Source organism: Micropterus salmoides, unplaced genomic scaffold (assembly GCF_014851395.1).
Source record: "Micropterus salmoides isolate LMB-PRFRI ecotype aquatic unplaced genomic scaffold, ASM1485139v1 Ms_hic_scaffold_6, whole genome shotgun sequence".
Lineage (NCBI taxonomy): Eukaryota > Metazoa > Chordata > Actinopteri > Centrarchiformes > Centrarchidae > Micropterus > Micropterus salmoides.
The window spans coordinates 27,732,337-27,750,850 of NW_024044348.1; the positions used below are offsets into that span (position 1 = coordinate 27,732,337).

The following is an 18,514-nucleotide window of genomic DNA, read 5'->3' on the forward strand; positions in this document are numbered from 1 at the left end:
GTACAAGTGAACCACCGCATCCCCCGATGACTGAGACAAAAGACATTGATATGAACTATCAACACTGTTCCTGTAAAGCTGCGTAGGCCTCTACTCATTATTAAAATCATTAAAAAGCAGAACAGTAGGGCTAACTAACATTACATTACGAAAAAAGTTTTCTGGATTTATTTTAGGTTTGGGAAAGAGAATAAATCATAGTTCTCCTTTCAACCTCTCTCGGTAGCAACTGTAACTATTACCAGTACCCCAGGAACAGCGTTTGACCATATCTTAGACAAATCGTCAATGGAGCGCATCCATGAAAGTGTCGGACCTTAGTTAGAGCGATTCCTATGCTGCGCTGTGATTGGCCAGCTGTGTATGCGGGGTATGGTTTAGTGAAGGGTCAATTAGCCATTTTTGCTCCCCAGTGTCATGTGACTTGTTAGTGTTACAAGGTCTTAGGTATGAATAGGTTGCGGGTATGTTAAATTTGGTGTTATTGCTCTCACACTCCTTCATACTGGTCACTGGAAGTTCGACATGGCACCTAAAAAGAACTCAAAGAACTCTGTGAGGATCTGAAAAAAAGAATGGTTGCTTTACATAAAGATGACCTAAGAGTGTGAACAGGGGAGCCAGGGGGAGCTTAGCTCCCTTTAAAAAGACATTAGCTCCCCTAAAAGCATGATTTGTGATACTTTGGGGGGGTCTCTAAAATATTGACAGCATGCTTTATTGCTGTTCATTTCTAGATTTCTCTATCATCATGGATCCACGTCTAAAATTAGGAGCATCAGACTTCATCCAGCCAGAGGGAACGATCACCGACCATCCGCAGCGGGCCGGTCGCTCCTATGGGTTGTGTCGCTAGTACGACCAACGTGCTGTGAACAGTTCGTGATTGTTCCCTCTGGCTGGATAAAGATTACGCGTGATCTGCTGCTGGGGGCTCTCGTGTCATGCAACTTTCTGAATTCTTCCCTCTCACAGAGAAAAGAAAGGTTGGGTTGCAAACACAGCTGCAGCTGTTGTGTGAAGCGTAATTGTAATGTAGCAAATTGGCTACATATAATAATAAAAATGTATTATTATTAATATTATTATTATAGTAAAACAAACATGCCTGATACTTTCACAGTCAGCCCCATTAGCCTCTGTGATGTCATCAAAGAGGAGTGGAGAAGGACTCCAGTGGCAACCTGTGAAGCTCTGGTGAACTCCATGCCCAAGAGGGTTAAGGCAGTGCTGGAAAATAATGGTGGCCACACAAAACATTGACACTTTGGACCCAATTTGGACATTTTCACTTAGGGGTGTACTCACCGTTGTTGCCTGCAGTTTAGACATTAATGGCTGTGTGATTTGTTATTTTGAGGTGACAGCACATTTACACTGTTATACAAGCTGTACACTCACTACTTTACATTTTAGCAAAGTGTCATTTCTTCAGTGTTGTGTGAGGGGTGTACTCATTTTTATTTTTATTTTACTCATTTTTGTGAGATACTGTATATGAAGATACAGGGAAATGAGCAATTATGTTGTTAGGCAGAGGTAAAAGAGAGACCTCTGTCTCTTCTCCCAAAAATAGGACTAATGTAAATAAAAGATTCTCCAGTTGTTAGTTTGATGGACAAATGTTTTCTTTCCATTAATTTTTGTCATCCATGTCATAGCCCCCTTTCCCCAAAACTAATAATCATGTCACTGTTTTAACAATCCCTCTCCAAATCTGAATTCAGATGGGGTCTGTTGAGGGCATGATTTCAACATTGCATGCCCATTGCCTCATGTTTTGCTATGTATAGCGCTTCTCAAAATCCTGTTGTGGCTTAGTCTGGCAGATTTATAGGGGGGCTACAGATGATGCTCACTGAGATCACTACCTCTGGCTTTGTTGACACCATTATCTGTCTTTACAAACATAATTGTGCACTATCAGAAATAAATGGAGGTTACTGTGGGGAAAATGTAAAATGTTATAATCAGTCATTAGAACCAGAGTGGTAATGGACAAGCCCAGGTCTAGAGGACTGTTGTTGTTCAGGAAGTGTGCAGAGGTGTGTGTGTGTGTGTGTGTGTGTGTGTCTGCTCTGATGGAGATCGGGATAAACAAAATGGTATGAAGCAGGTTGGACAACTGTCAGCTCTTCAGTTTCACTGCGGCATTTATTTACCAGCTCCATAGACGTCCAATAAATAGTGACCTTTCAGCATGTGGTCATGAACCTTTCACTCACAACTTCCTCTTGTCCTTCGCTCTTCCACCAGTTCTGTCACTTGTGCAACTAAAAGAGAAAGTTTTGAAGTCTTTGCAGAAATCAGCCTCACTAATCGTCCTCTGTTGTTGCTAGTTTTGGTGACTGGTCATTGAAGAGAACACCTGCTTTCGGTCTCCAGCAAACCATGATGCCTTTGACTTGTGCCAATGTCAGCCAAAATTAATGTTAATGTAGTTTTATTTTTGTGTGCAATTAAGCAGTGTAAAATGTTATGAACAGGTTCTGTCTGTAGCTTCTCACCAGGTAGACTCAGTACATGTGTCTTTAGGCTGAGTGACAGAGCGCTAAGAGTCTACTAATATATTTGTCGGTGTTGTGGTAATAATCAGAAAGTGTTTCACGAGGTGACGTAAACTTGGACACACCCACTTTAAGCCAATGAAGCCAGCTCTTGCTTCAAATGAATCAGTAGTACTGGACAATTCCCCTTGTTTGGTTTTGTTGCCTAATGAATTGGTTAAGTGCATTCATATTATTTTAATGTTAGTTGATGAAAAACATTTCATACAAATGGTGCCCTAATGATCTTTAACGAGCCTTTGCTCTATTATTAGGGCCATGGAATTGTTAAAATAAAGGCTATGTGGGGATTATCTGTTTGATGTTGCTGTCCCTGGAGCAAATAAACACCTGAGATAAATCACTACTATCAAAGCAACATGAAACACCAGCTGCATGGGAACATGCTGTTCTAATCCAACTGGAATATTACAGCACCCACTTCCAAGATGGTCTGAGTGGTGAGGTGTCGACACAGACAGACAGGGAGAGGGGCACAACAGTGGACAAATGTGGACGCAGACATAATTGGGATTTTGGCCACAGATTAATGAATCTTTCTGGGGCCGAGGCCAATTTAACATGTTTATAGGGCCCAAAATTCAGAAATTATAAACTGGACTTTTAGACTATTGTCTCGCATAGTAAATATCAAATAAATTTGTGATTAACTGAGTGATTTCAGTCAAGCCAGACCTGCATGGCTCTACTATGAGTTTACTGGGGGGCCCGGCGCCAGGTGTACCCACCACACATCTACACACTTGGACAGCAGATTGTTTTGATGTTTGACAGGTCTCTGTGGAAACTGAGCTTGGCTTTGTACAGGCGTCTGGAGCCGCTGTTGAGGTTGTGACATCATCTTCTGGATATTCACACCAGTGTCAGCTCCAAGGAAGCAGAAAGGGGAGAAGACTTGAACTCCACAGACAGCTGTGTGCCCCACACACTCTCACACACACATCATGACTTTACATAGCACAGCACTGCGCACAGTGCCTTCAGCCAATCACATGCACAGACTCTAAACATACAGTATGTTATCCTATACTGACTAATGAGCCTTTATAATATTGCAGCATTCTCCTGATTAGACAGGAGCTGATGGCCATCATGACGAATGAGATAGAATTGGCCTGTTTCTGTTTTTAATTAAACATTTTACGCTGAAAAAATAATTATTCCCAAAAAACAGATTTAGGTTGGAATTACTGCACACTGGAGGTAAAATGGAATATTAACTTTGTGTGGGGTATTAGAATTAAGATTTTTTTAAACACCACAAAATGATATCACTGTTGAATTTATTTCACTTTTACAGGCAATATAAATTTGGTGATTTAAAATTTTTCTGTGCTGCACTGTTTAAAAATGTCTTGTCAGATGTATTCAGAAATATTCTTAAACTAAACACTTCAGATTAAAGCCCCTTTAACTTGACTCAATTAATTATTTACAGTATCACTGAATAACAAAGTGATAAATGTGTCTGCAGGAAGAAATACAGTGACCTCTAGTGGTAATAGTGAGAGCTCTAAAATTCTAAAATATCACCACTAAACTAGATTGGGTTGAATTTGGCCATTTACTGCACACATTTTCATGTTGCTGTTTTACCATAAAACACCACTGAAATTAGAGATCACAGCATGGACACAGAAACTATAGCTGATAAAATGGGCATTGAAAACATCAACTCATTTGTGAAGACCTGGAACATATTTTGTATGTATGTTTTTTAACTGAATTGAATATAAACACCTGAGTAGTCGTACAATGCAGAGTAAATATTAAACTTTAAATATATCTAGGGTGTAACAGTAAGGCCATTATTACTGTTAAACAAGAATAAGGCCAATTTGTGAAGCACACACATCCTGTCTTAAATATAAACTGAAGCATTCAAACCAGATGAGACCATCAATCTTTATGAACTTTAACTTAATCTCCATGCAAGAAACATTCTTCAAGTATACTTCTGACCTACTTTACACTTTTAAATACTGAAATAGATACAATATAAAAAGTAAAGATAAAACAGTACTTAAAATATAAACTGTTACCAATAAATGGTGCAATAAAAAAAGAAGATATAGTGGACTGAGTACTTTAGCTTCCAGTCCAGACACCAAAACCCATAAAGTCAGTTAATTTATGTTGTCATAGTGTATGGCATTAATTTGTGCAAACATTACTTTCTTCTCTGTTTCTTCTTCAACATGTCAACGACAGATGGGGTCTTGCGCTTTACACCTAAGAGGGAAACATAAAAACAAATATTTAAGAAGTAGGATTTTCTGTTACCATAACAAATCAAAGGAGATAAACCTCTCATAAAAGTATGTTTCTTGCAGTACCTTGTTTTTTTCTGGGTGATTCAGCTGGATCTGCAGATCTCTTGGCATAAGCTAACTTCATCCTCTGGATGTTCTTCTTGCTGATCACTTCATGCTGTGCAATAGGATGTGGGTAGTCTTTACCCACAATGCATCCTGCTTCCTGCTGGATATTGCGTGGAGCTTTCCAAGGCTCATAGATATATGCCGCTGGGAACTTCTTTAGAAGAGGAAGGTACTTTCTGTAAAATAGAGAAGCAAATAGTAGAAGCAAAATTGTCAAAATGATTTCACACACACACACACACACACACAGCTTGTTGGACTTAAACTTACTTGATGTAGTCTCCATTCTTGTCTGTCTTCTTGCCAAATGCGACAGGGGAATAGACCCTGAAGAACTGGTGAAAGAAGGTACTTGCTGAGAGCCACTGCCAGTTTCCAGCATTCAGAGCCCAGTCGCCATCCAATAAAAGCTTCTCAAATACCTTCAGGAGCATTGGACAAAATGTTAAAAGAGTTCTCCAACAAATTAACATTGCTCTACTATAACACTGTTGGACTCATGAGAGCTCAAAATAGAGCAGGACAACCAGATGCATCTTTTTAAATACAAACATTCTCCTTCCTTGTCAAATCCTGGCGACAACTTTTTTAACTCATTAAGAACTGTAAACAGACTGATGTGTAAAATCGGCAGACTTCCCCTTTAAATAGGTAAAGCCCTTTGATAATGATAAAATCCCGTAAATGTTTCCAGCATTCTGTTGGGTTGTTGTATGTTGCAGTGCCAAACAGCTAAAGTTACTTACTAAGGTCAATCTGGTTAGTTTAAATTATTGTTCTGATTAGAAAAAGAAATTTTGCAAAGCCATTTGATCAAATGGTGAAGGGGACATTAAGCTTGATTTGATCTACAGAAGCGGTATTGGCAAGCTCATTTACACACCTTCTGTCCTTCTTCCCAGCTGATCCATAGGTCTCCCCTGGTGAGGAAACAAGCAACAGCATGTCTGGCCAGGTGGTGGATCCAGCCCTCCTGCCTCAGCTGAGTCATAATGGCATCAATGAAGGGGAAACCAGTCCGAGCCTTAAGGGAAATACACAAGGAAATATTTGTGCCAAATATCTTGTAATGTCAACAACCCAGAGATATTAAGTTTACTGTCATGGAGGGGTAAAGAAATCAGGAATTCACATTTTCATCACACAAGGAATTCTGGGAAGTTTTTAATTTTTTTCTTTAAAGAAAATGACTCAAATCGATTTATTGATAATCAAAATATTAAGACAACTAAATGATTAATAAACAAATCATTGCACCTCTACTGCCAGCAGCATCATTTCTCTTCTTTTCATTCATTTCCATTTAAAATATTTAGGATCCAGTACCTCTGTCCATGCAGCCAGATGTTCGAGGTTCGTGTCCCAATCCACCTGTGTACATACAGGGTTGCCCTCCATCTTGTTAAAGTTAGGGATACCCACGCTAGCCGTGTAGAAGAACTCTCTCCACAATAGCTGACCATGCAAGGAAACTGGAGGAGCTGAGTGCTTCTTCTGCAAATGCCACACATACACACAACAGTCAGACTAAGTTAAGCTTTAATGGTATTTCAATGTCAGCACCATGCATTAGCTATGTCACATTTTCTGCCGTTTCTATAGCTTACATCAACATCTTGCTTATCTTTTTACTGGTGAAATGAATTGAACATTGAGGAATTACAATAACATAGCTTGCTACCTACAAAAACTTTACTCTGATGGTGATACTCACCCCATGATAGACGTCTGTCAGCCTCCACCAGAAGGTGCGTGCAGACAGGCAGCCAAAAGTGACATATGGACTGAGAACGGTGGTGCTGGGGCTCAAAGAGTTTGGAGAAGTCTGTGGCTTTTCAAAGCTACACACCCATTCCTGAAGTAAGAAAACAAATGAAACATGTAACACAGATACTGTATGTATCTCTGTAATAAACACCACAAGCTCATCGTAGGTTCAATAAGGCGTTCTTTATTGCAGGTTTGGAAGCTGGTTCAGTGTCAAGAAGTGTAGAGAGAAAGAATACATGCGCATGAAACTGAAGTACCGTTCTTTTCATATGTTCATCTAGTCTCCTTAGAGCCTCCTGTTCTCCTCCTGGGAACTGCTCCTCTCGGAGAGCTGCAGTGCTCTGGCTGAGCTCCTCCAGTGTAGGGATCCCATATTCCTTCTCATGGTTTTCAGAACAAGGGGTCTTCACATCTTTTGACCAAAAAGATACATTTCAATCAACCTCTGCTTAAGTTTTACACTTGTATGTTAGATTTGTGGAAACCTTTAATGTTTAAACTAACTGGTTGGCATTAAGACATGATAACTAACTGGCATTATCCAGCGCTGTCCGTAATACCTTTCATATCTTCCATGGTGAGAGCAGGGATAGGTCTCTTAGGTGGACCAAGGGTCTTCACTATTGCCTGCATACGGTTATAAGTTATGGGAGGCTTCCCATTGTTTTCTTCAATTATCCTATGATGACATGACAAACAGTCAAATGTCTTAAACAAATATGGAAATAAAATATTTCAGAAGTGACAATTACATTTAAGTAAAACTGTAAGGAAACAAACATCCTGTGAATATACCTTGATATGTGTACATGACTAATACCTGTCTATATCATAAAGAGTGTGTGAGATTTTGTAGATGACTTCGAGTCCGTGTTCTTTGGCCAGTGCGGTCACTGTTTTGTCCCGGCTCAGGCTGTAAGGCTCGGTGTCGTACTCATAGGTCAACTTTGTTACTTTCCACTTGCTGAACAGCTTGAGCAACACATCCTCTGGCTTCCCTCTCACAACAAACAGCCTGTCAAACACAGCACAACATGATATAATAACAATATGTATAGAATAACATCAGCACAACCACAACCAGTCTGACTAAAATCCTGAAATCGCCTTATAATGGCAATCACGGTTGTTATAGATGGGTTTTTTTTTTAACTCTCTTAATAGTCAATATGTCTACATGTCGCCCCTGTGTCTACCTGGAGTTGTGTTTCCTGAGGCTGCAGTCGAGGTCTTTGAGTGCCCCGATGAGAAACCTCCAGCGGTTGATACCCATACAAGTGTTGTTGTGGAGGTAAGGGTCCAGGATGAACACAGGGTAGAGCTCCCTACAGTCCCTCAGAGCAGCCATGAGTGCTGGGTTATCATGCAGCCTGAGTCCCTTGCGGAACCAGTGAATACATGTATGACCCATGCCTGTAAACCTGTGAACACAATAACAGACATTTCTTTAGACTTTCTTCCACTATGGTTCCTAAAAGACTTAAACAGATATCTGCAACAGGTGAACTGGGTGGCTGCTAGTAGAGAAGTCTCTCTAAACACAGTATAGATCAGCATGTTCAGACCACGGTATAAAGATTGGTGGCAAATATAAGAACATGAGCTTAAATCTTTATGATGTCCACATTTGAAAGAACTTGAAAGTAATACTTTTGGAAGGGCTTGGCATCGACTCAAATTCATGTCTATTTCTTAAACCAACAAAACGACACAGTTGCAGAAACAACGCATATACTTTTAAACACAGCGAACCGACACCGTGGCTCAGCGTCAATGAGTTACACGCAAGTTAAACCAAAATAATTATGCACAGTTGTGAAGCCAAACTTTACCTTAATTATACCTTAATACTTACTATCCCGCTCAGTCGTGTTTGCAGAAAAAAATTGGTTTGGTAACCAGCACGGTCACATAACAGCTTACAAAACGGGAAGCTCTGCTACGTCGGCAGAAAGATAAGCCAACCAGAGCAGAGCGCATGCAGCCCCGGCAGTTTGTCGGTTTGTACACCAGATGTCACTGTAGTGCAAACAATACAAGAAGGTAATGCTCAAAACATTGCTACAAAATCATAACATTACTGACAGCGGCTGAGGGAGTGTTGGGTAACTGCCTCCACTGGCTCTTTCCCCCTCCAGGTTGACGATCAACAATACAAGCATTGCAGTACACGGGGATTATGTGCCGAGTTCACACACTACAGGATGGAAACCCAGTAGCCCTGGTTTTTCCTCATGCCGACAATTTCTGGAGATGTCCGACAAAAGCCCCCAAATCAGAGTAATCGCAATGTGTTGCTGTTTAAAGACGCGATCCAAGAGTTCGCCGATGCCCGAAAGAGATCAAACAGGCTGGTCGTGTTGGGGAGCCATGCACCGAGCTACAGCCAATGAGAGCAGACACAGGCTCTGTTGTCATCCGCAGTAGCTCTCTCAATGAACCCAGTCTTATCATGCGGAGGGGGCCTACTATTTTTTGTTAGGCAGTCATGTAGTGTGTAAAAAAAAAGATTTCAAGATTCCTGATTAGGCCAAGTAGGTTACACAGAAAGTGCAGTGTGAACGGTACCGCGATCTGACTGAACGCCATACTACAGTCCTATGAAAGACACCATGTTTTCACCCTCCGTCATCCGCCAGCTCATCGTAGCTCGCCGTGATCGTATAGTGGTTAGTACTCTGCGTTGTGGCCGCAGCAACCCCGGTTCGAATCCGGGTCACGGCATTGTGGGACAATGTCACGGCAGATGAGTTGATTTTGCTTTAAACGATTATTGCTTTCGGTTTTTCGATCCTATTTTTTGTAATTATGTGGCAAAATCTACACACACAAAAAACATTTTAGACAATATCGGTCGTCTTTCTACACGGAGAGCTTTAAAAGTTTTTGGTGGGTGACTCCTAACGTTGAAAGCAAGAGGTAAGATGTCAGTCCAGTGAAAAAATAGCCTACAACAGAAATTAAAGCTATTACGCAGGAGTTGTCGCCCCACGGCACCGACTGCGACGGGGCAGCTGTGCTCTGCTCCAGGCTGTAGCAAATCCGCATAATTTTTTAGGTGAGACGCCGCTTGGATTTTGATGCACGTATATTCCCGCTGTTACGGTACAGGTGCTTGGAGCAGCCAAAAAGGACGAAAATGACCTTTTCTCACAATTGCTATGTCGACTACAAACCACATTATGACATCATAGCTATTTCAGATCAACTACTAATAGGCTATTTGCTGTTCATAGCCTAATTCCAGGAAAACTAGCCTACGTAGGCTACGTTTAGAAATGCAATTAAAACGCTTAATGTCCACATCCACTAAAGGAATAGCCTGCACAAAATATGTGGGCCTATTTAGTATAATGACAGTTAGGCCAATATCAAATCTAAATTACAATCGCAATTATAATATCAAGAATTGGGCTGGGTCTGTATGATAATCATGCGGTCCTAATATATAAAGCACAACAGCAGAGTGGTGGCAGCAGCGTGACAGAGGCCGGGTTAGAAATAACAAAGCTTTCAGCAAAAGTGCACTTCAAGGCTCAAAATGCTTTTTGTTGCTGTTCTCACTTGTTATTTATCAAATTGAGTTTATTTGACAAACTTCCAGTCTACTAAATTCTGAAATATACATTATTTCAGAATTTAGTAGGCCTAGATGTCCCTAAAAGCAATTCAAGGGACAAAATAAAACTTCATTTCCCTATAATTTTAGTGTTTTTTTTTTTACTTTTAAGGAACACAGGAAGCCTAAATGTTTTATACTTCCTGTGAATATTTCAAATGAATAGTATTTCTATAGGCTAAATAGGCCTATATAGCCTATTTACTTTTTACCACCGTACTGAAATATGCAGGCCTATCGCATGTGTATCCTTGTGCAAAGTTCATCAAGTCCGACACAATATTGTGTGGTGTGCTGGCGTTGCTTACAATTAAGATTTCATAGCTTCACTTCAGGTATGGCTGTCAGACTGCAGCGCTTGTCATTGGAAAGTGAGAAAAGTGACAGAATAGTGCAAACCCTGTGTGTCAGCTCGCTCAGAGGGCTTAACCCTTACTTGACCGCAGTCGCAGTCTTGTCCTTACCATAAAGCACCACAAGAGCGAGACATCGTCAAGGACACAGAGACTGCCTACAGTTAACAGGTTGGCTCAAACCCAGTCAACACAGGCCGTTCTCTCTGATGTTAGAGGTAGTGACAGCAAATACTTACAGAAAAAAGTTGTCAAGATTGGCTATAGAGGGTGCGTTTGTGTCGTTTGTTTGCATTCTGCTGGTAGCCCTAAGGTAAACAACTGTTAAACTATTCCAGACTAAAGCTGGAAGAGATGCATCCACGTCCTGCGTCTATTGTTTATGGGTTTTCACGACTTCTGCTTCCCATGCACTTTCAACACTGTAGAATGCACCCTTTAGGCCTATTTATTTTGCATTTATTACATTTACAAAAGGTAAAACTTTCGAGCCCACACTGGCTCCCCTACCGAACTGACTCTGGTTACTGAGACATGACGCACACATCAATACCATTAGATGGAAACAATGTTCCCTTAGTTTTACAAGGATACATTTTACACCGTAGTCGTGCTGACATCATGAGATGTAGCTAGGTACAAGGAATCAACCTGTGGAGGAAATAATGTTAAAATGCTTGGCTGCATTCAAGTTCTTTCGGAAATATCGCAATTTAACAAGGAGCGCGAGCCAGCAAAGTGGTAGCCTAAATGGGAAACCGGCTCATGCCTTGCTGTCGAGATGTGACGTCAAGTCATTGAGACCCCTGAACCCGTTTCAATAACGTTAAAGTAATGTATTTCATGATTATGTCATTCGCTGAGTGTCAGTTATCAACTCGTTTATCAACTTCTGCAGCAGCACAAAGCCCCTGCCTGTTTGATCCCCCCACTCCCCCACAACTGTGTTATTATTCCCCACCATGTGGCTACAGTCACGACGAACACCAGCCTATCGGAATTTCGGCTCCTGTCGTTAACTCTGTGAAGGCAGCGTCTCAAGTCATCGCTCCGTTGGCTGACAGACTCGCCATTCACCAACCTCGGCCCGCCCAGCAGCATTTAGAGCGGCATGGCAACGGCGAGGAGACGGGGGGGAGAAGGTGTGGTGTGGGGTAACAGTCTAACCGGACCAGAGAGAGAGAGCGAGAGAGAGCAGCACTATTTTCACTCCTCTTACTGACTGAAGAAACGCACCGTGTGGTAGGCTACCCCGGCCAGCCGCGCTCACACACTAACAAAACGATGCACCGCCGCCGCTTCGCACAGTCAATGCCGCTGACCAGGTGTTGGACCAAAGAACAGGGCCGTCGTTAACGAGACAGAAGATCAAACTTGTATGTATGTGCTGTGCGCCCTTCTCCCTGGTCCCGTACACAGACGATCGAGAAGATGCTGAGCAGACTGATGAGCAGCAGCATCAGGAGTCTGGACAGGGAATGCAACTGCACTGTGAGGCTGCTGGACGATTCGGAGTACACCTGCACGATTCAGGTCAGTGGGGACCTGCGTTTCCTGTTTCTCAAATCACCTTGTGTTGTAGGGCGTGCTATTGACGCGCAACGGGGTGGTGATCAGGTAGATTTAGGCTACTTTTCCCTGTCTCTCTCCCTGTCATTCTGCTGCTTACAGAGCACATTCTGATTAAAGGGGCTGTCATTCAATTACACAAACATTTCAGTGTTTGCTTTGCGTTTATAGCCAGACGTCTGTCATCAATGGGCTGCAGATGTTTCTTTCGTCAGAGACGTTGTCTCTGTGTGGACATCATGACCGCATGTGGGGGTGCATTGCGTAGCACATTCAATGGTTATTCATTAGCACTGTTTTGAATTTCTAACAGGAGGGGGAAATAACAGAATACAATCATATATAATCTCTGTATAAGCTGTTCAGTAGGGTCATGTAGGCTATGCATTGATTTAAACGCTTTATGACAAAAATCTGGATAATCTGATCTTGAACGATTTCAGTGGGGGGCTCATAGAGGATTTGTGGATCCTCTGGCTGCACAAGACAGGCGGAGACACAAGAGGGTTTGGACTATAACCAGGGGAGGTTTAACACTGTTTAGATTCTAATTAATCTAACTAGAGTGTGGGCATATTTTGATTTGTCTTAGCAAAGCAGGTGTCAAACCCTCAGTTGTCAATTTGCCCTTCAGATTGACCCTGGCCATGGTCAAAACCATGGAGGTGCTGTGCTTCTTGGACCCCTAGAATAGCCTCTGTATTAATAGGATACATTATCACCTCTTAACTCCAGGTTTGGTGGTCAGGTAAATACACCAAAAAGGCAGCATTTTATGAATATGCAAATTGACTTGAATTGAAGTAGTGCTGAGGAAACAAAATACCATTTAATTCCTGCTCCAGAATGCATTTATTAAAGCTGAATATCTGACATGTTTAGTTTTAATAAAGCAGCTTTTTAAGTAGTGCCTTTGGTCTAATGTTGTGAGCTCCACTAAGCTTTACTTCAGTTAGTACCGATTCCTTCACGGGATTATTCAGTCAGTCAGTCACTCAGCAAGTCCCTTGCAGACTTGTTTGAAGCGTTTCTCTTTATTCCTTGCACTTTGATTTGTCTCAAAAATCAATTGTTATATTGACATGAATGAAGGCGAGACATGGCTAGAGTCAGTAAACAGTGTGTTTATAAGCAAGAGAGCTGAGCAGTCCTTTGTAAATCAAGGGTGTGTGTCAGTCGGTGTGATGTTGCTAGTGTGGCTGCATCATTGAGAAGTCTGTTGTGTGCATTATCTAACCTGGTTGGCTGAGTTGCAGGAGCTTCCACTGCTGCTGAATTAGAGATGACAGCACACAAAGACCGTCACCACCTGTTCTTCTTGTAGGATCTGATGGCAAAGGCAAAGCAAGCCTTTCAACGTCTAACAACTTAAAGTGGCAGTGCTCGGGGGACAGTTGAAAGGGTGATTTCACATTAGCTTGCGACCTTTTCCTTGCTTGTCTTCATCCTGTCTGTAAAGAAATAATAAATATCGGCAAAAAGTAGGAGGGCTTTTTATGAGATTTCATATCAAATGGTTGTGGTTGTGGTACTTTCAGGCCCTGAGATTAGCTTTCTATCAATTCAGAAATTTTTTTTAATTCATTTTATATAATGTTTTACAAGCAAAATACTCTGTATGTGTTTGCCTTCTGACTGGTGAGGGGGAAGACATGGTGTGCCTGGTGTTTTTTGATGAGTTGTGTTTACCAGAGTATAGCCTGCACTTGTTCCCCCTTGACTTCTGAGCAGCTCCATCACCCAGTCATGTTTCAAAGTGTTGGGCTGTCAAGATATGCTGATCCCACCCTTTTAGCAACTGAAAGCACACAGCAGGGACAGAATGCTTAATTTCTGGTGTAGCTTCTATTGAAAAGGATTATCTCTCTACTGGCATATTCCCACCATGGGAAATAATGAAATATGCCATTATTTCACACTATGGGGCTCTTGATGAAGCACAACTGGTCTAAATGGAAACACAAATAGGATCATCAGCTTAATCAATCATCTATTGTTTATAACAACAACATCACCATATATTTGCAGGCATTAAACTGTGTGAACATGACATTTAGGGAGCTATATTAATTGTTTTTTACACAAATTGTCTGTAAAGCTAGCTAAGCACTGGTGAACAATTTTTCATCTGCATGAAGGACATTATGGTGACCTTACTGGGGCATGACAACATTGTTGGTTTACTGAAAATGGGAGCTGATGGCTGCTGTCCTTTCCTGCACACCTTGGAGAAGTGGCCCAGAATAAAGGGCCCTCATGGGGCTCAACAACGGTCACACTCTCCATTTAGCTCAATTAGCCTTCACCTTGAACTGCTGCTGTTATAATGATATCACATATATGACATTCACAAATGGAAAGAAAGTTTCTGTGAAGACAGTGTAAAGTAGAATTGGAAAAGATGAAGCAAACAAGTCCTGCCTTCTAACATGGACGCAGGTCCCAGTACCACTCCCTTTGCCGGTCAGTTTACCCGGCTTACCTACCAGCCTCATCAGATTCCACTACCACCACCCATTTACCTCACCCGTGCTGTGTACCTGTCCCACTCTCCTACTGATGACTGTTGATGATTGTTGCTGATTACATTGTGACCCTGGAAGCATGTTCATTGATTTCTCCTTTTCTTTAAACACCATTCAGCCCTTCGGGATATTTACAGGCTTCTCACTGCCACAGATCGCAATACAATCTCTTAAAGCCTCAATCCAGGATTGATGCACTGTTTCTTCTGGCAGAGGGTTAATTGGTGGGCAAGCAAGCAGAGGCCAAGCATGTGGCATGTGACTGTGTTGTTGAGATTGTGGGCTGCTGTGGGGGAGACTATGGAAAGTGCGCCGCCGTAGAAGCTTTGGGAAGACCTACACAGGCACTTGGAGGCCACAGGTCAGGAGAAACAGGCTCAGGAGAGAGAGGACCAGGAGCAGTGCTATGTTTGGGGTTCAGAGTCTTGTTCAAGGACACATCGACATGTGGACAGAAGGAGCCAGGGATTGACTCTACCTGCTGAGCCACAGCCGCTCGATCAACAAACAATTCCTTGATTGAATTTTGATAAAATGTAATGTGACAATCGATATTATGACACATCATTGAATATTTCATTCATATCACCCACTCCTATGATTGGCCAGCACAGTTAAAAGATATGACTGATGTAATGTTTTCTTTTTTTCAGCAAATTACATAAAAAAATAAAACTAAGAATTGTCTATATGTATATAGCATAAATACTCTATATATACTATGTATGTTAATTTTCTTAAGTACATTTATTATAGGAATGTGACTGAAATTATTCGTAGCCTGAACTTTAATAGGTTTTGATAATTTGTAATTGAAAAAGAATTAAGTATAAAAACATGCTGTATACAGCTCATCACCTGAAGAAGTACCACAACCACAAATCTGGGGTTATTTTTTCGAGGCAGAAACTGCGGGCCATTTGCTCCAAATTAAAATTCCGTCCGTGAACCAATATATGTGTATCATAGATTGAAAGCAAGATGAATGACAAAATAGCATTGATCCAGAGAGAGGTACCACATCACTGAGTAACTGGTTCAGTCGCCAGACACCAAGTCAGATCCTGTATAGTCCACTAATGAAATTAGGACTGTTCCTCTGAAGCCAAATGCAGAACTTGGAAGGAACTGTTTTCGTCTTATGAATGCATTATTGAAATGAGTTACTCTTGTCTCCTAAGTGGTCTCTCTGCACTCATGTTGTTTTCTTCTTAGTGTGTACTGCTAAAATTTGAATTGGTTGTAACATATTTGGTTTTCATATATGCGAGGGTCTGCTCATGAACAGAACTTACCCTTACCCACACCTTCACACTAAAATAATGATAATGGCCACATTTTGCAGCATCTAAATTATAACATAGGTTTCATCATTTAAATGTGTCCAAACCGGACTTCAGCCAAATACTAATGTGCAAATGCCTTTTATTTATTTATTTATTTTTAGTATAGCAGAACCCAGAGAGTGCATTTAGATTAACACAGCAAAGTATGTATTGTTCTTTTCTGTGGCTCGTAAATGGTTTTTATAAACAGGACTACAGCAATCTTTGATTCATCCTTGATATATTAAAATTTATTTCACCTGTCGGAGGGGATTTCGACTGCTGGTTTTGATAGGATGTTGAGGACATTGATGCTTGTATCCTTTATGCCAAGGTACTGTGTGATCACCTGTTGTCAAAAGTAATCTACTATGTTGTGTTACAATACTTAGTAGATTATTGATTACTCAATAGAAAATAAATTCATGGTAGCAAAGATAATCAATAAATCATTTAAGGTATTTCTCAATAAACAAGACAAAGGGACCTTATTTTTATGGCAATACAATGACCATCCCTGTAGTAGTGCTTCGACTTTTGCCATTTACCTGATCTGAAAATTTGCTGTACCCAGCCATGTGAGATGAGAGGCACAAACAGGTGGGAGGTTCATTCAAATGAGGCATCTCAAAGCGAGTTGTTGGTAATTTGGTGGAAAATTTGTCTTCGACTTTGTTTTGAAAATAGACATTTCAGAAACACATCTGGTTCTGGTGCAGTGCCACTTCGCTGCCACTTTTTTAATTTTAATAACAAGAGCAAACTAAATACTTGGAGCAAATGTACATTAATAACAGAATAATGCTTAAAATGAAAATAAACCATTTTAATAAATCACTCTCCAACCAGACCAAATCAGCATAAAAGTTAACAGTAAAAACGTTTATTGTGTTTAAAGCAAGGATGCCAATGAAGCAGTCTGAATTGATATAAATAAATATGAGTGTTTCATACAATATCTGTTGTCCACAGCTGATTTAGACTGTATGAAAAGCATTAAATCCCTTCAGCCATGTGAAAAAACCCCACCAGACTAGTCGGTTATAGCCTACGTCAGTATTCTGTTGTTTATGCGCGATACGTTAGATTGTAGTCTGTGAAGATTCCCAGTCATCCAGGTCATAGTTATCCAAGGAATGTTAAAATCAAGGGTAAGCAGATCCATAAAACTTAGTTCTTCAGAGGACTGAAGAAGCCTCTTCGATGAGAGGCTAAACGTCTTCAACCAAGTCCAGTCACCCTTGATTTTAAACTTCCTTGGTCATCAACAGTGACTCATCAATCCTGTGTGTCACTGGCTCCTTTCCACCTTTCTTTTTAGCCAAAGTGGTTTTTCATATTTTATTCTTAAAATGTAAAATGGCGATATGATGCAACCCTTTATGACATACTAGATAGAAATAGATAGAGATACAGTGTAATTCAAATCAGAAATAGCTTCAGATTGATGTGGCCATTTAAATGACTTCGTCAACATTAACATTTGATTTGTGTCTGTTGTCATTGCTTCTCTATGATTGGCAGCTGATGATAGTTGTTCTAGAGAGATAAGACTAGTGATGTGACTGGCTGAGAACGTACTTATTAGGCTAATCACCACACCCTTCGATCTATGATCGACTTCAGCCAATCCTTTTGCACTTTGGCTTGCTGCTCATACATAAAACACAATAGCAAGTGCACTTGGAGATGCCCCACAGAGTGTGCTTTGCACTTATTGTTGTGCTTGCACAGCTGAAATAGGCCCCTACAGCTTCCTTCATATGATAAGAAATTAAGAAATTCGCACTTTACTCATCGCATGTAGGCCATAAAGCACAGTGCAGACACTTTAACTTTAGCATTGGATTTAGCTAAGTTTTTAAACGAAATGCATATTCATAAACTGGTAGCCCCATCTGACTGCTGTTAGCAATTTTAAGTCATCACTTCGGAATCTGAACTTCTGGCATTTGTCAATATTTATGGCATTTTATTGATTACAGTTAACTTTTAATCAGTCAAATAATCAACAGGTTACTTAATATGACAGCTTTAGAAACTGACAGGCAAAATTTTGAAACCTGATCAATGAACAACCAACCAACCTGTGTTTTGGGCTGTGCATTCTGCACATGTTTGAATCTTGGATACACATGCATGAATGTTCTCACTTCACTCAGAAACTGCTGTCAAAATGTATTTGATCAGGGCTCTCAGTCAGCTCCAGTGGATCTGCTCAGCCGGTGATAACAGAAATCTGCATGGGTTGGGAAGCTCCCAGGTGTAGGCTAAAGGAGCTAAATGGGAAATATTATACGGCATTCTGTCTGTATTTTTAGACATCTAAATAATAAGTCCATTATTGAGACTTCTGATTGAGACGTAGCACCTTAAAAACCCTAAAACTAACCCTCTGAACACTG

The 18,514-nt window shown here is 40.9% G+C and overlaps 2 protein-coding genes and 1 non-coding gene across 6 annotated transcripts in view; 2 read left to right on the forward strand and 1 right to left on the reverse strand.

The window, feature by feature from the left end:
• Positions 1-4,112: 4,112 nt before the first annotated feature.
• On the reverse strand, positions 4,113-9,361 carry cry5 (cryptochrome circadian regulator 5). 4 transcript variants are annotated; one of them, XM_038701787.1, is made up of 11 exons: positions 8,804-9,361; positions 7,915-8,139; positions 7,539-7,733; positions 7,279-7,397; positions 6,976-7,130; positions 6,663-6,803; positions 6,275-6,442; positions 5,832-5,972; positions 5,219-5,370; positions 4,904-5,124; positions 4,113-4,799 (listed from the first exon to the last, which is right to left on the reverse strand). In XM_038701787.1, exons 1-11 carry the CDS (start codon positions 8,878-8,880, stop codon positions 4,738-4,740), a joined length of 1,656 nt encoding a protein of 551 aa, XP_038557715.1. In that variant the 5' UTR covers positions 8,881-9,361; the 3' UTR covers positions 4,113-4,737. The 4 variants fall into 4 exon arrangements, with proteins under 4 accessions (XP_038557715.1, XP_038557718.1, XP_038557717.1 ...); XM_038701790.1 differs by lacking the exon at positions 8,804-9,361 and adding an exon at positions 8,574-8,732; XM_038701789.1 differs by lacking the exon at positions 8,804-9,361 and adding an exon at positions 8,562-8,732.
• A 9-nt stretch (positions 9,362-9,370) lies between these two features.
• Positions 9,371-9,442, forward strand: trnah-gug. Its single transcript has one exon. It is a non-coding gene; the product is annotated as a tRNA-His (tRNA).
• A 1,029-nt stretch (positions 9,443-10,471) lies between these two features.
• The window catches only part of LOC119890320 (FERM domain-containing protein 5-like), a 90,699-nt gene continuing 82,656 nt past the window's right edge, over positions 10,472-18,514 (forward strand). The window contains exon 1 of the mRNA XM_038701526.1: positions 10,472-12,223. Coding sequence (XP_038557454.1) covers positions 12,122-12,223 — 102 coding nt within the window. The 5' untranslated portion in view covers positions 10,472-12,121. The remainder of the gene's footprint in view (positions 12,224-18,514) is intronic.

Coding starts and splice junctions, on each gene's coding strand:
- cry5 (XM_038701787.1), bottom strand. CDS start 8,880: ATGCTTGTATTGTTGATCGTCAACCTGGAGGGGGAAAGAGCCAGTGGA. Junction 7,734..7,914: donor CTCAGGAAACACAACTCCAG/GTAGACACAGGG, acceptor TGTGTTTGACAG/GCTGTTTGTTGTGAGAGGGA. Junction 7,131..7,278: donor CACCATGGAAGATATGAAAG/GTATTACGGACA, acceptor TTTGGTCAAAAG/ATGTGAAGACCCCTTGTTCT.